At 45.3% G+C, this 14,917-nt stretch overlaps 1 protein-coding gene across 1 annotated transcript in view; it reads right to left on the bottom strand.

Moving 5' to 3' along the window:
• Nucleotides 1-14,917, bottom strand: part of LOC115092770 (disintegrin and metalloproteinase domain-containing protein 9-like) — a 211,494-nt gene that overhangs the window by 145,558 nt on the left and 51,019 nt on the right. Inside the window, exon 2 of the mRNA XM_029604073.1 lies at nt 2,787-2,892. Within this exon, the coding sequence (XP_029459933.1) occupies nt 2,787-2,820 (34 nt within the window). The 5' untranslated portion in view covers nt 2,821-2,892. The remainder of the gene's footprint in view (nt 1-2,786; nt 2,893-14,917) is intronic.

Here is a 14,917-nt window from a genome sequence, read left to right as displayed (position 1 = left end):
TGAGATAATCAAATTTGCAGATGATACAAAATTGTTCAGAGTAGTTAAATCACAAGCAGATTGTGATAAATTGCAGGAAGACCTTGTGAGACTGGAAAATTGGGCATCCAAATGGCAGATGAAATTTAATGTGGATAAGTGCAAGGTGATGCATATAGGGAAAAATAACCCATGCTATAGTTACACAGTGTTAGGTTCCATATTAGGTGCTACAACCCAAGAAAGAGATCTAGGCGTCATAGTGGATAACACATTGAAATTGTCAGTTTAGTGTGCTGCGGCAGTCAAAAAAGCAAGCAGAATGTTGGGAATTATTAGAAAGGGAATGGTGAATAAAACAGAAAATGTCATAATGCCTCTGTATCGCTCCATGGTGAGACCGCACCTTGAATACTGTGTACAATTCTGGTCGCCGCATCTCAAAAAGATATAATTGCGATGGAGAAGATACAGAGAAGGGCTACCAAAATGATAAGGGGAATAGAACAGCTCCCCTATGAGGAAAGACTAAAGAGGTTAAGACTTTTCAGCTTGGAGAAGAGATGGCTGAGGGGGGATATGAGAGAGGTGTTTAAAATCATGAGAGGTCTAGAATGGGTAGATGTGAATTGGTTATTTACTCTTTCGGATAACAGAAAGACTAGGGGGCACTCCATGAAGTTAGCATGTGGCACATTTAAAACTAATCAGAGAAAGTTCTTTTTTACTCAACGCACAAATAAACTCTGGAATTTGTTGCCAGAGGATGTGGTTAGTGCAGTTAGTATAGCTGTGTTTAAAAAAGGATTGGATAAGTTTTTGGAAGAGAAGTCCATTACCTGCTATTAATTAAGTTAACTTGGAAAATAGCCACTGCTATTACTAGCAATGGTAACATGGAATAGACTTAGTTTTTGGGTACTTGCCAGGTTCTTAGGCCTGGATTGGCCACTGTGGGAAACAGGATGCTGGGCTTGATGGACCCTTGTTCTGACCCAGTATGGCAAGTTCTTATGTTCTTAAAGGGCCCTCAAAGAGCGAGTACCCAGAATCCGGATATCCTGAAAGGTAAATAGAGAGAGAGACCCCCGAGGAGTGGCTGTCTATGTTAGCGAGGACCCCGAAGGGAGACAAGCTCAAGACCCCTGAGGGGCGGATGTCTAGAGCTTCAGTGGAGTGAGGCCCTGGAGAAGCATCTAAGCTGTAGCTTAGAGCTGGCAGAGTAGCGAAGCGTAGATTTTGCTAACTCACTGGTGTAGCGGAAGCGGAGACTTGAAGTACCTGGAGGTACTGACATCATGCGGTGGGGTCACCCCCGAGGTTCCTGCCATGACGTGTATTTGAGCATCTGGTGTGTGCGTGCTCGCACCCTAGGAGGCCATGGGAGTGAGCATGGCAGGTGGGGACGCCCATGCTTGACAGAGGACACAGAGGCCTGCGGCATTCGGCACCAGAGAGAGCCATCTTGCCCAGAGAGAGAGAAAGGGGAGAGAAAAAGGTAAGGCAGAGAGGTCGTAGCCGTCTGCGACCGATGGACGCAACTGCTCTGCTAGCTTCAAGAGAGATGTTTGTTTGGTGCAACTGGATGATGTCACCCACATGTCATGACTAATTCAGCTCTGCTTGTTGACAGAGAAAGCTGGCTGTATTCAATAGTGTGACTGTACCACTGAATCTCTTATAAATTTATCTGGCTAACTTTGTAATCCAGCTAGTGACTGAATATTAATCCCATTGTGTGCTGGGCCTAAACAATGAATGCACTCTGTGTGATATTCTACTACAGAAATATTCCTATCAACCACAAAGCAGAATTTGAAACCACTTTTTTGCACTGTGACACAATAGCTGAGGCAAAATCAAAATCACTTTTTAACAGTAAGAGACCCTACCAGGTCAAGTTAAGAAAAACAGAAAAAATAAGCAAAAAAGGGCTGCAGAAAAAATTAAAAAATGATGAGAGGCAGCAAAAATGAAAGTGCATGTTCACATGTCTATTAGGCAGAACAGATGATCAAGAACTGAGGAGGCTGGCACTCAGATGGCTGCTTGGGAAATCTCGCTTATGCTTAGAAAGATTTTATGGTTCTTTCTAAGTTCTAAAAGAGAGCTTTTTGTGTTAGCACTGTTAGATTGTCAAGAATATGAATGAAGCAATAATGAATTCTTTGAAGCATACCCGCTTCTAGAAATGTGAGAGAATTCCATATAATGGAATGCAGTAGAGAACAAGATCTAAAAATAACAGAATGGATATTTTTGTATCATTCAAGTAGCTTCTTCACTAACTTCTCACAATATAATGATCAGGAATCAATATGGTTTCTTCTCTCCTTCTGTTGCTTTTTACAGTATATTCCCAATCACATACTTACTTCCATTCCCTTATTAAGCAAGCACATTTCTTTTTCAAACTGTCAGATGCTTCCTTTTTTTTCTTCCTTCAGGTTTCAACAGCCACCTGGCTTAACCCAGCTTGTCACCATTCTGATTTTGTCTTTCATCTACTCATTGTTTTGTACTGATTTAATACATTGTGAAAGTATTACCATAAGATACCTGGTCAGAATACTATGCAAAAATAAAGTAATAATAGTGATAATAAATAACCACAATTGTAAAAAGTTTAAAATTAAAAATAGGTTCAATACTCTAATCAAGGTATTTGCCTGAAACAGCTAATTTCCATGTAACATATTACCATGGTAACTACTGAATAGTATGTTAGCTTTTTTTCTACTATACCCAAATGTTGTACAATATAATAAATCTTTATATTTCATGCTTATCAATTCCTTGCAACCTACTTGATTTCACATTTCTTGAATCTTTTGTTTTCATATCCACAATTGCCAAACCTGTCACCTATGGTATTCAGTTGATTGAAACATGACAGTGATGCACTTCTTGCTTCTGTAAGATAGAAAAGGTACAATAATAAACAAAAGAGAATTAAACACATTTTCCAACTCAGGCTCCTGTTGCTTAAATTGGGCTGGATTAAATTTTCTGCTAATATACAATAAAAGCAAAAAAAAAAAAAAAAAAAAGTTCCGTACATCTATAGGGGGAAAGGGACAGAAGTTATTGCTTTTATGGAGACGACTGGGGCAGAGCATAGACACTGACAGTAGAACCAGATAGGAATGAGTGAGAACAGAGATTGTACAAAAGAAAGAAACAGAAGGATATATTAAAAAGGTAAACTAGTCAACATATACAAGTTCCTAATACTCTATTATACATAAGGATGTAGGATCAATAGAGCACAGTTGGACACATGAACCATCAACTTAACAAAATATATGCCACCTGAATTGATCATCCTAGGTCCCGACAGCAATACAAGCTCACAGAACCATCAATGCTTCATAATTACTTCATATATTATCAACATGTGTAAAAACAAATAATTGCACCAAGTATGGCTTTTCATCATGGTTTTGTTTATTTTTGTGTGTTAGGTTTCATTAGGCCAATTTTTAAATATATCAGTTTATGTAAGTTAGCCGGATTTAAACTCATCCGGCTAACTTACATAGTATCAGCAGCACAGCTATAGCTACACTGCTGAATATCCTGTATTTGCTGCTTCTTAGCTGGATAAGTTAAATCCAGCTAAGTTTAGATCTGCTCAGGTCTAACTTATCTGGTTAACTTGGATAATATTCAGACTTATCTAGTTAAGTCTGAATAATTCACTTAGATAAGTAGTATAACCTTGCTCAGCCCATTTCCTCCCCCCTCCCCCAAAAAAAAAAAAAATATCCAGCTAACTACTTAGCCAGATAAGTGACTTATCCAGCCAGATATTCAGCACAGCTGGATATTCAGTGACCGCCATTTAGCAGGATAAGTCCTATTTATCCAGCTAAGTAGCGATTGAATATTTACAGATCTGACAGGACTCTGAGCTGGTAATTTTCCTCAGAAGCCCAACACTGTTCCAATTTCCCAGGATTCAGGGAGTGAGATTAAGTTCCTTACCCAAAGGGATAGCACAGGAATTTTCTAATTGCTAATCCATAGGACATTTTTCAAAGACATTTCTGCAAATGAAATAGTATTTTACAGACAAAAATAGGTAGGATGTGCAGGGACAAAATATTAGTTTTCATTTTCGGATAATTTTCAGAAGTTTTTTTCCCCCACGAATTTTGGTTTGTGGATTGCTTGATTTGTTTAATTCGTGAGAAAAATGAATCAAACATTAAAAAAAACAACCCAAAATGGCCAAAAATAAAAAACAGGAGCTCTTGCGGTTTCCAGCCTGACTGCCTGGAAAAATGCAGGGGCCAGGATCTCCCCCAGCCCCCACTTACCAGTCTGGAGGGGATCTGCCAGCAAGGCCTAGGCCCAGACCAAAGCCTCGGCTTTGCATAAGCTGAGGTCATGGTGATATACCGCACCCTTGGCCTATTCAAAGCTGACACCTCAGCTGAACTCAGGCCCAATGCTGGGGCCTAGACCGGAGGCAGTGTTCCGATGTCTGGGTCTTGGCCTAAGCCAGAGCCTAAACAGAAGCCTGACGTCTTGAACCTGCCCAGAAGCTGGGTCCCGACGCTTGGGCCTCGGGCCAGACCCAGGTCCAGAACCTAGGCCTTGCTGCTGCTCCCTCGTCGTTCTCTTCTTTCTTCTGATGCCGTCTGCTGGGGTTGCACCAGAGTTCATTAAGTCTGGCACATTCATCCCAGTGGACAACCCATTTTGATGTACAGCATTGCCGTACATCAAAATGGCACCATCAGCTGAGTGAATTTGCTGGAGTTAAATAACTCCAGCGCAACCCCAGTGGACAGAATCAGAAAAAAGAAGAGGATGATGAGGGAACAGTGGTGAGACCTGGGCTCTGGGCCTGACCTAGCATCCGGGCCAGTCCTCAAGTGTTGGGCCTGGGTCCAGGTCTAGGCCCCTGCATCAGGACCCAGCCTCCATGCTAGGTCGCGGTTTCAGGCCTGAGTCCAGGCGTCAGCCTAAGCTGACACCCAGGTATCAGGACCCGGCCTCCAGGCTGGGTCATGGCATCGGGCCTGGGTCCAGGTCTAGGCCCCGGCATCAGGACCTGGCCTCCGGGCCATGTCACAGCATTGGTTAGTCACTTGGCTCCAGCCTAGTCCCAGACTTCGGGAGTTGAGTTGCAGCCTTGCCATCATATACCCCCGACAGATCAAGTAAGAGACCCCAGTGTCACTCTTGGGCCTAGGCCACGGCCGCTACTTTGAGCCTCAGCCTATGCCTTAGGCGAGGCCCAGGCTTTGGGTTTAGACTTGGGCACAATGAATTAATTTCAAATGAATGCAACAAATAAGGTTCATTTCATTTGGGGCATTGTGAGACTCACAAGAACATAAGATATGCCATACTGGGTCAGACCAAGGGTCCATCAAGCCCAGTATCCTGTTTCAAACAGTGGCCAATCCAAGTCACAAGTACCCAAACATTAAATAAATCTCAAGCTACTATTGCTTATTAATTAATAGCAGTTTATGGATTATCTTCTAGGAACTTATCCAAACCTTTTTTAAACATAGTTACACTAACTGCTGTAACCACATTCTCTGGCAATGAATTCCAGAGCTTAACTATATGCTGGGTGAAAAATAATTTTCTTTGATTTGTTTTATTTATTTTATTTATTTATTTTATTTAACAACTTTTAATATACCGACGTTCGTATGGCACATCATGCCGGTTTACAGGTAACTCAAAGAAGGAGGAATTACAACTTCATGGAGTGCTCCCTAGTCCTTCTATTACGAGTAAATAACTGATTTACATTAACCTGTTCAAGTCCTTTCATGATTTTGTAGACCTCTACAAGCAGATTATGATAAATTGCAGGAAGACCTTGTGAGACTGGAAAATTGGGCATCAAAATGGCAGATGAAATTTAATGTGGATAAGTGCAAGGTAATGCATATAGGGAAAAATAACCCATGCTATAGTTACACAATGTTAGGTTCCATATTAGGTGCTACCAACCAAGAAAGAGATCTAGGCGTCATAGTGGATAACACATTGACATTGTCGGTTCAGTGTGCTACGACAGTCAAAAAAGCAAACAGAATGTTGAGAATTATTAGAAAGGGAATGGTGAATAAAACGGAAAATGTCATAATGCCTCTGTATTGCTCCATGGTGAGACCACACTTTGAATACTGTGTACAATTCTGGTCGCCGCATCTCAAAAAAGATATAATTGCGATGGAGAAGGTACAAAAAAGGGCTACCAAAATGATAAGGGGTATGGAACAGCTCCCCTATGAGGAAAGACTAAAGAGGTTAGGACTTTTCAGCTTGGAGAAGAGACGGCTGAGGGGGGATATGATAGAGGTGTTTAAAATCATGACAGGTCTAGAACGGGTAGATGTGAATTGGTTATTTACTCTTTCGGATAATAGAAAGACTAGGGGGCACTCCATGAACTTAGCGTGTGGCACATTTAAAACTAATCGGAGAGAAAAATTCTTTTTTACTCAACACACAATTAAACTCTGGAATTTGTTGCCAGAGGATGTGGTTAGTGCAGTTAGTATAGCTGTGTTTAAAAAAGGATTGGATAAGTTCTTGGAGAAGTCCATTACCTGCTATTAATTAAGTTGACTTAGAAAATAGCCACTGCTATTACTAGCAACAGTAACATGGAATAGACTTAGTTTTGGGGGTACTTGCCAGGTTCTATGGCCTGGATTGGCCACTGTTGGAAAAAGAATGTTGGGCTTGATGGACCCTTGGTCTGACCCAGTATGGCATGTTCTTATGTTCTTATCCCTCCTCAATTGTCTCTTCTCCAAACTGAACATCCTAACTTCTTTAGCCTTTCCTCATAGGGGAGCCATTCCATGCTTCTTATTATTTTGGACGCCCTTCTCTGCACTTTCTTAAGTGCAACTATATCTTTTTCGAGATGTGGTGACCACAATTGCACACAGTATTCAAGGTACTGTCTCACCATGGAGCGATACAGAGGCATTATAAGAACACAAGAAATTGCCATGCTGGGTCAGACCAAGGGTCCATCAAGCCCAGCATGTTGTTTCCATCAGAAGTCAAACCAGGCCACAAGAACCTGGCAATTACCCAAACACTAAGAAGACCCCATACTACTGATGCAATTAATAGCAGTGGCTATTCCCTAAGTAAACTTGATTAAAGGAAAATTAGTTCTTACCTGATAATTTTCGTTCCTGTAGTACCAAGGATCAATCCAGACTGTGGGTAAAGCCCCCGTTCCAGCAGGTGGAGACAGACCAGAGTTCTGAGGCTTGCCCATATAAGGACGGAACCCACCCGGGAACCCTCAGTATAACCATTGTCAAAGCAGAAAGGTATAAGATCAAGCAAGTAACAGGATAACTATAAAAGTAATTTAAACCAACAAATAACAGTACAATTGAATGAACTGTGTAAACTAAACGCTCTTGTATAACTACCCCTATTCATCGTAACGATGCTTCCGGTGCCTATAAGCAAAATCCAGGAAGACGATGCAGGAATCAAAGAAATCCTATAAGAAGGAAAAAGACAAAAAATACCTGGAAAAAGATTTGAGCGGACAGAAAAGATCGGGCAGGTGTCTGGACTGATCCTTGGTACTACAGGAATGAAAATTATCAGGTAAGAACTAATTTTCCTTTCCCTGTACATACCAGGATCAGTCCAGACTGTGGGATGTCCCAAAGCTTCCCTACAAAGGGTGGGACCCAGATAGTCCCGTTCGAAGAACCTGCCGACCAAAGGAACCAAAGACTGGAGCTTGAACATCGAGGCGGTTGTGACGAGCAAAAGTATGAAGGGATTTCCTTGTAGCCTCCCTACAAATTTCCTGCGGCAACACAGATTGAGACTCCACCCAAGAGGTAACTTGAGAACGCAAAGAATGAGCTTTTAGGCCTTCAGGAACTGCTCGGCCCTTGCAAATGTAAGCAGAGGAAATCGCATCCTTCAACCAGCGAGCGATCGTAGCTTTAGAAGATTGCTTCCCCCTGTTGGGTCCACTACACAGGACAAAAAGATGATCAGAGACACGAAAATCATTGGTGACCTCAAGATAACGCAATAAGACTCGCTTAAGTTCTAGATGAGGAAGATCACCACCACCAGAGGCTGTGATATCCTCTGGAGAAAAAGCGGGAAGTTCAACGGACTGGTTAATATGAAAAGACGAAACAACCTTAGGTAAGAAAGAAGGGTACGGTCCTTGAGAGAGATGCCTGAGTCCGAAAAACGCAAGAAAGGGTCTCTACAAGATAGAGCTTGAAGCTCGGACACTCTCCTGGCTGAATAGATAGCAACCAGGAAAACAGTCTTGAGAGTCATGTCTTTGAGAGTGGCACGACGAAGAGGTTCGAACGGAGCCATACAAAGAGCTCAAAGAACCAAATTTAAACTCCACAAAGGACAAATAGACCGGATAGGCGGCTTTAGATGCTTAGCGCCTCTGAGAAAACGAACAACATCCGGATGAGAGGCTACCGGCCGACCTTCAAAGGAACCCAGGAGGGAACCAAGCGCTGAGACCTGAACACGCAGGGAGCTGACCGAAAGACCCTTGGAGAAAACCTCGCTGAAGAAAAGAGATTATCACCGCAACAGAAGGGGAATGAACGGAAACGCCCAAATCCTCGTAGACATTTTCAAAAACCTTTCAGACCCGGACATAGGTAAGCGAAGTTGACTGCATACGAGCCCTAAAGAGGGTAGCAATGACCTCTTCCTTATATCCTCTGCGTCTCAAATGTCTCCGTTCAAAAGCCATGCTGCTAGACAAAAGCGATCCACCTGGTTGAAAAATACGGGATCCTGACGCATGAGATGGGGCAGATGGACCGAGACGAAGAGGGCCGTCCACAGTGAGATGCACTAGATTCCGCAATCCACGGCCGTCGGGGCCATTTGGGGGCCACGAGAATGACTGGTCCGCGATGGAGCTCTATTCTCCGAAGAACCTTCCCCACTAACAGCCACGGTGGGAACACATAAAGAAGAACCAGCGCATCCACTCCCTCTGAGCAATGCTCCCTCCACCAGCTAAAGAACCGGGGAGCCTTGGCGTTGGCTAGCATCGCCATCAGGTCTAGGTGAGTGGGACCCCACCTGCGCACGATTAGATCCATCACTACGCCTGACAACTCCCACTCACCGGGATCGAGATGCTGTCGACTGAGGAAGTCGGCTTGGAAATTCTCCTTGCCTGCTATCTGGGAAGCCGCCAGGCGATCCAAGTGCCTCTCTGCCCAGAGAAAAAGCTTGCTGGCCTCTAGCGCCATTAGACGACTTCGAGTCCCCCCTTGTTGATTTATGTACGCTACCGTGGTGGAATTGTCTGATAGCACTCGGACTGCTTTGTGGCGAATCAGAGGAAGAAAAAACTTGAGGGGCAGGCGAACCGCTCGGGCTTTTAGACAATTGATGTGCCACCGAGACTGGGACAGGGACCAGAAACCTTGAGTCACATGGGATTGGCAGACAGCCCCCCATCCGGAGAGGCTGGCATCAGTCGTTACTATGACCCAGGAGGGAGTCAAAAGAGGCATCCCCTTGAGAAGGTGAGCCGGGGAGAACCACCATTGTATATTGGCGATGGTAGAGTCGGAGAGAGGGAGAATCTCCTGATACTGTTCTGACTTCGGCTTCCAATGGGACAACAATGCTCTCTGTAAGGGACGCATATGAGCAAACGCCCAGGGGACGAGATCGATCGTGGAAGCCATGGTCCCTAGAATCTGCAGGTAATCCCACTCCGTGGGAAGCGGAAAGAGTGAACGAAAGTGTTCAACTGATCGATCAAGTTGAGTGTTGGGGAGTCCGAAAGAAAAACTTTCCCGACCCGAGTGTTGAAAAGAGTGCCCAGAAATTCTAGCTCTTTGAGGGCCGAAGAGTGCTTTTGGAGTAGTTGACTATCCAGCCGAGAGATGTGAGAAAGGATAAAACTCTGTCTACCGCGAGCATGCAGAGAGCGGCGGACTTGGCCCTTATCAACCAATCATCCAGGTAAGGATGGACTAAGATCCCTTCCCGGCGGAGAGCTGCCGCATTGACTACCATGGTCTTGGTGAAAGTGCGGGGGGCGGTGGCAAGACCAAATGGGAGAGCCCGAAACTGGAAGTGCTGGCCTAGGATCTGAAAATGAATAAACTTTTGATGTTCCTGACGAATGGGAATGTGAAAATAAGTCTCCAAGAGATCTAGGGAAGCGAGGAACTCGCCGGGACGGACTGCCATAATTACTGCCCATAGAGTTTCCATCTTGAAACGGGGAACCTTGAGGGCCTGATTGACCCTTTTGAGATCCAGAATGGGGCAAAAGGAATCGTCCTTTTTGGGAACAATGAAGTAAATTGTATATTGGCCGGCGCCTTGTCCTTGCACCGGAACCGGAAGGATCGCTCCCAAATCCTGAAGTCTCAAAAGGGTGTGACAGACCACAGGCCATTTGGAAAGGCTGCAAGGGGACACGATATATAGATCTGGCAGGTCCCTGGAAAACCTTAATGCGTAGCCGTGCTCTATCACATCGAGGACCCAGAGATCGGAAGTGATTTTGGCCCACTCCTAGAGAAAACAGAGAAAGACACCCACCTAAGTTTCGTGCGGAGGAATGGACCGGCTGAATTTCATTGGGGAGCTGATTTAGTGGTAGTGAGTTGCTGATGGCCATCTCGGAAACCCCGACGGCCACGAAAGGAATGGGACCAAGACTGGGACCTGGACACGCCTCCCCTGGGAAAGGAGCCACGGGCTCTGCTAGCGTAACGGCGGTTCCCCCTGAAATGAGAGTGAGTCGGGAAAAAAGACTTCGACTGTTTGGGACGGTCCTCTGGCAGCTTATAGACTTTGTTTTCACCCAAGGACTTAATAAGCTGTTCCAGGTCCTCACCTAAAAGCAACTTACACTTAAAAGGAAGAGTGCCCAACTGAGCCTTGGAAGAAGCATCAGCGGACCAACTACGTAACCAGAAAAGACGCCTGGCCAAAAATGCAGAAAACCATAAGCCTTAGCTTGGACCCGACGCAAGTCATAAAGGGCATCGGCACCATAGGCTATAGCACCCTCTAAACGCTCAGCCTGCTCAGCCTCCGCAGACGGGAGGTCCTGAATGCTGAGTAACTGTTGCATCCACCTAAGGCTTGCCCACTGCATGAGACTGCTATAAATAGTCACCCGGAATCCGAGCGTTAAGACCTCAAAAATGCGTTTCAAATAAAATTCAAGCTTACGGTCTTGCACATCTCGCAATGCAGTAGTGCCCACCATGGGAATGGTAGTACGTTTTGTAACAGCAGTGTCAGAAGAATCTACTTTAGGGATTTTTAACATGTCCAGGCAGTCCTCAGGGAGCTGGTATAGCTTATCCATAGCCCTAACAACTCGGAGGCCCACCTCTGGGGACTCCCATTCCCTGAGGAGAAGCAGGCGGTGCATAGGGTGAAATGGGAAAGTACGCGGTAACGCCCTGAGTCTTGCCAGGACCGGGTCCGCATTTGGTGTCAATGCAGCTGCCACAGAGTCATCTAATGGGGCATCAATTCCCAACTCTTGGAGAAGGAAGGGAATAAGGGGCTCCAATTCTTCCCGCTGAAATAAGCGCAGGACACGAGGTTCGTCACCCTCCAGCGGGGGGGGGGGGGGCTTGGGTCATAGTATCAATATCCCCTAAATCAAGCGGGTCAGAGGGAGGCGGGGGGGAGTCTGCTGGGGGAGGGGGAACACCCGGAACCACCCGAACCCTAACCGGACCCTGTGGGTCCGGAACCATATCAGGAGACCGCACAGGGGGTAGGGAAACCACTAAGGGGGGTCTACCTCCCTTTGTAAACTTGCTAAATAAGACTCATGTAGTAAAAGCACAAAATCCTATGAAAAAAGGGTCCATGCTGATTTTTTTGTGGAAGGCGAGGGAGGGGGCGGGAGAGGTGAGGGGGGGCTCCGAGCCACCCCCCCGAGAGCGAATTGGGCTGAAATCGGGGGGAAAAAATCGGATCCCCAGTCCCCGGAGAAGCAGGAAGTGTTTCATCTGAAATGCCCAAGATGGCCGCCGCTAACGCGTGTTCTCGGGACGGGAACGGTTTTGAAATTCATCGGGGAGTCCTTCCCCGAGGTCTAAAAGGTGGCGATTCAATAGAGGAGCCCTCACCCCCTGAAATGCACCTTGAACATACCCCTTCGCGGGAGAGTTGGGAGGCCGACTCTTCACAGGCTAAACAGCAAGATGGCCGTGGTATAGAGCAGGGAGCAGCCGCTAAGGTAATTAAAAACAGCTGAGCAGGGAGCCCCTGAGGAGCTGGGCGGGAGATTGAACCCCGCTCCCTCCTCACAAAATAAACTGCTGCCTTTTATTTATTTAATTAAATAAAGTATATAAAATATATATTCTGTGAAAGTGAGTTTTCTTTTTTTTTGTAAATAAATAATTCACAGAAGCAGGGGCATGAAAGTCATCCCTGAAGGCTCAACTGAGGCATGTGCATCTCGGGGCACAGCAGCAGTAAACGTGGGGAGAGGGACTGGCACCACCAGTATCCCCCACACTAGGTCACTGGGAAGGGAACCTAGGCTGATAAATATCAAGGGGCAAAGCCCCTCTAGGAACCCCAAGAGCGAGGGAGACAGAACTGTCTGCCCTGACACAGTTAGTCAGAGAAAACTGACAAAAAGAAATTTTTTTTTAAATTATAATAATTAAGTAGTAAACTAAAAATGTACTTGCGTGAGCTTGCCCCAGAGAAAAAAGAAGAAAGACTACAGAGAGCAAGCTAAACAGGGAACCAAAGGGTGAGCTGTTCCACCTGCTGGAGACAGACAAATACTGAGGGTTCCTGGGTGGGTTCCGTCCTTATATGGGCAAGCCTCAGAACTCTGGTCTGTCTCCACCTGCTGGAACGGGGGCTTTACCCACAGTATGCACCAGGGGTGGGCAGTTCCGGTCCTCGAGGGCCACAAACCAGTCTGGTTTTCAGGATATCCCTAATGAATATGCATGAGAGAGATTTGCATGCACTCTGCTTCAGTTGTATGCAAATCTATCCAATGCATATTCATTAGGATATCCTAAAACCTCGACAGGTTTGTGGCCGTCAAGGACTGGAATTGCCCACCCCTGGTCTGGACTAATCCTGGTACGTACAGGGAATAGCCGTTAATGGACTTCTCCTCCAAGAATGTATCCAAACCTTTTTTGAATCCAGCTACACTAACCACATCCTCTGGCAACAAATTCCAGAGCTTTATTGTGCACTGAGTGAAAAAAGTTTTTCTCCGATTAGTCTTAAATGTGTACTTGCTAACTTCATGGAATGCCCCCTATTCCTTCTATTATTCGAAAGTGTAAATAACCTAGTCACATCTACTCATTCAAGACTTCTCATGATCTTAAAGACCTCTATCATATCCCCCCTCAGCCGTCTCTTCTCCAAAAAAAGAACAGCCCTAACCTCTTCAGCCTTTCCTCATAGGGGAGCTGTTCCATCCCCTTTATCATTAAGGTTCCCCTTCTCTGTACCTTCTTCATCGCAACTATATCTTTTTTGAGATGCGGCGACCAGAATTGTACACAGTATTCAAGGTGCGGTCTCACCATGGAGAAATATAGAGGCATTATGACATTTTCCGTTCTATTAACCATTCCCTTCCTAATAATTCCTAACATTCTATTTGCTTTTTTGACTGCTGCAGCATACTGAGCCGACGATTTTAAAGTATTTTCCACTATGAAGCCTAGATCTTTTTCCTGGGTGGTAGCTCCTAATATGGAACCTAACATCATGTAACTACAGCAAGAGTTATTTTTCCCTATATGCAACACCTTGCACTTGTCCACATTAAATTTCATCTGCCATTTGGATGCCCAATCTTCCAGTCTTGTAAGGTCCTCCTGTAATGTATAACAGTCTGCTTGTGATTTAACTACTCTGAACAATTTTGTATCATCCACAAATTTGATAACCTCACTCGTCGTTTTCCTTTCCAGATCATTTATATATATATTGAAAAGAACCGGTCCAAGTACAGATCCCTGAGGCACTCCACTGTTTACCCTTTTCCACTGAGAAAATTGACCATTTAATCCTACTTTCTGTTTCCTATCTTTTAACCAGTTTGTAATCCACGAAAGGACATCGCCTCCTATCCCATGACATTTTAGTTTTCGTGGAAGCCTCTCATGAGGGACTTTGTCAAACGCCTTCTGAAAATCCAAATACACTACCTTCTACCGGTTCACCTTTATCCACATGTTTTATTAACCTCTTCAAAAAAATGAAGCAGATTTGTTAGCCAAGACTTCCCTTGGGTAAATCATGTTGACCGTGTTTCCATTAAATCATGTCTTTCTATATGCTCTACGATTTTGGTCTTGAGAATAGTTTTCACTATTTTTCACGGCACTGAAGTCAGGCTCACTGGTCTATAGTTACCGCATCGCACCTGGAGCCTTTTTTAAATATTGGGGTTACATTGGCCATCCTCCAAGTCTTCAGGTACAATGGATGTGTTATGTAGTGGACCCTTGACCCGGAGCGAGAGGTCACCCACCTGAGGAAACGTGGTGCCCTTCGCCTCCGGAAGGTGGAAATCCTGGAGTAGCCAACCCCTCAGTACCCTTCGCAAGGCCCACAGCGATTCGGGTACAGGCCAAGGATAACCAGACACGCAGTCCCGGTTCCAGGCAGGGGTCAGAGTCCTGGTCCGGGTCAAGGCAGGCAGCAAGCAAAGCAAAGTCAGAGTCCAATCCGGGTCCAGGCAGGCAGCAGGCAAAGCAAGGTCAGAGTCCGATCCGGGTTCAGGCAGGCAGCAGGCAAAGCAAAGTCAGAGTCCAATCCGGGTCTAGGCAGGCAGCAAGCAAAGCAAAGTCAGAGTCCAATCCGGGTCTAGGCAGGCAGCCAACAAAGCAAGGTCAGGACAAAGCAGGAGTCAAATCGGAAACGCCACCGCCGAACA

Source organism: Rhinatrema bivittatum, chromosome 5, assembly GCF_901001135.1.
Source record: "Rhinatrema bivittatum chromosome 5, aRhiBiv1.1, whole genome shotgun sequence".
In the NCBI taxonomy this organism is placed as follows: Eukaryota; Metazoa; Chordata; class Amphibia; order Gymnophiona; family Rhinatrematidae; genus Rhinatrema; species Rhinatrema bivittatum.
This window is presented reverse-complemented; position numbering and strand designations above follow the sequence as displayed.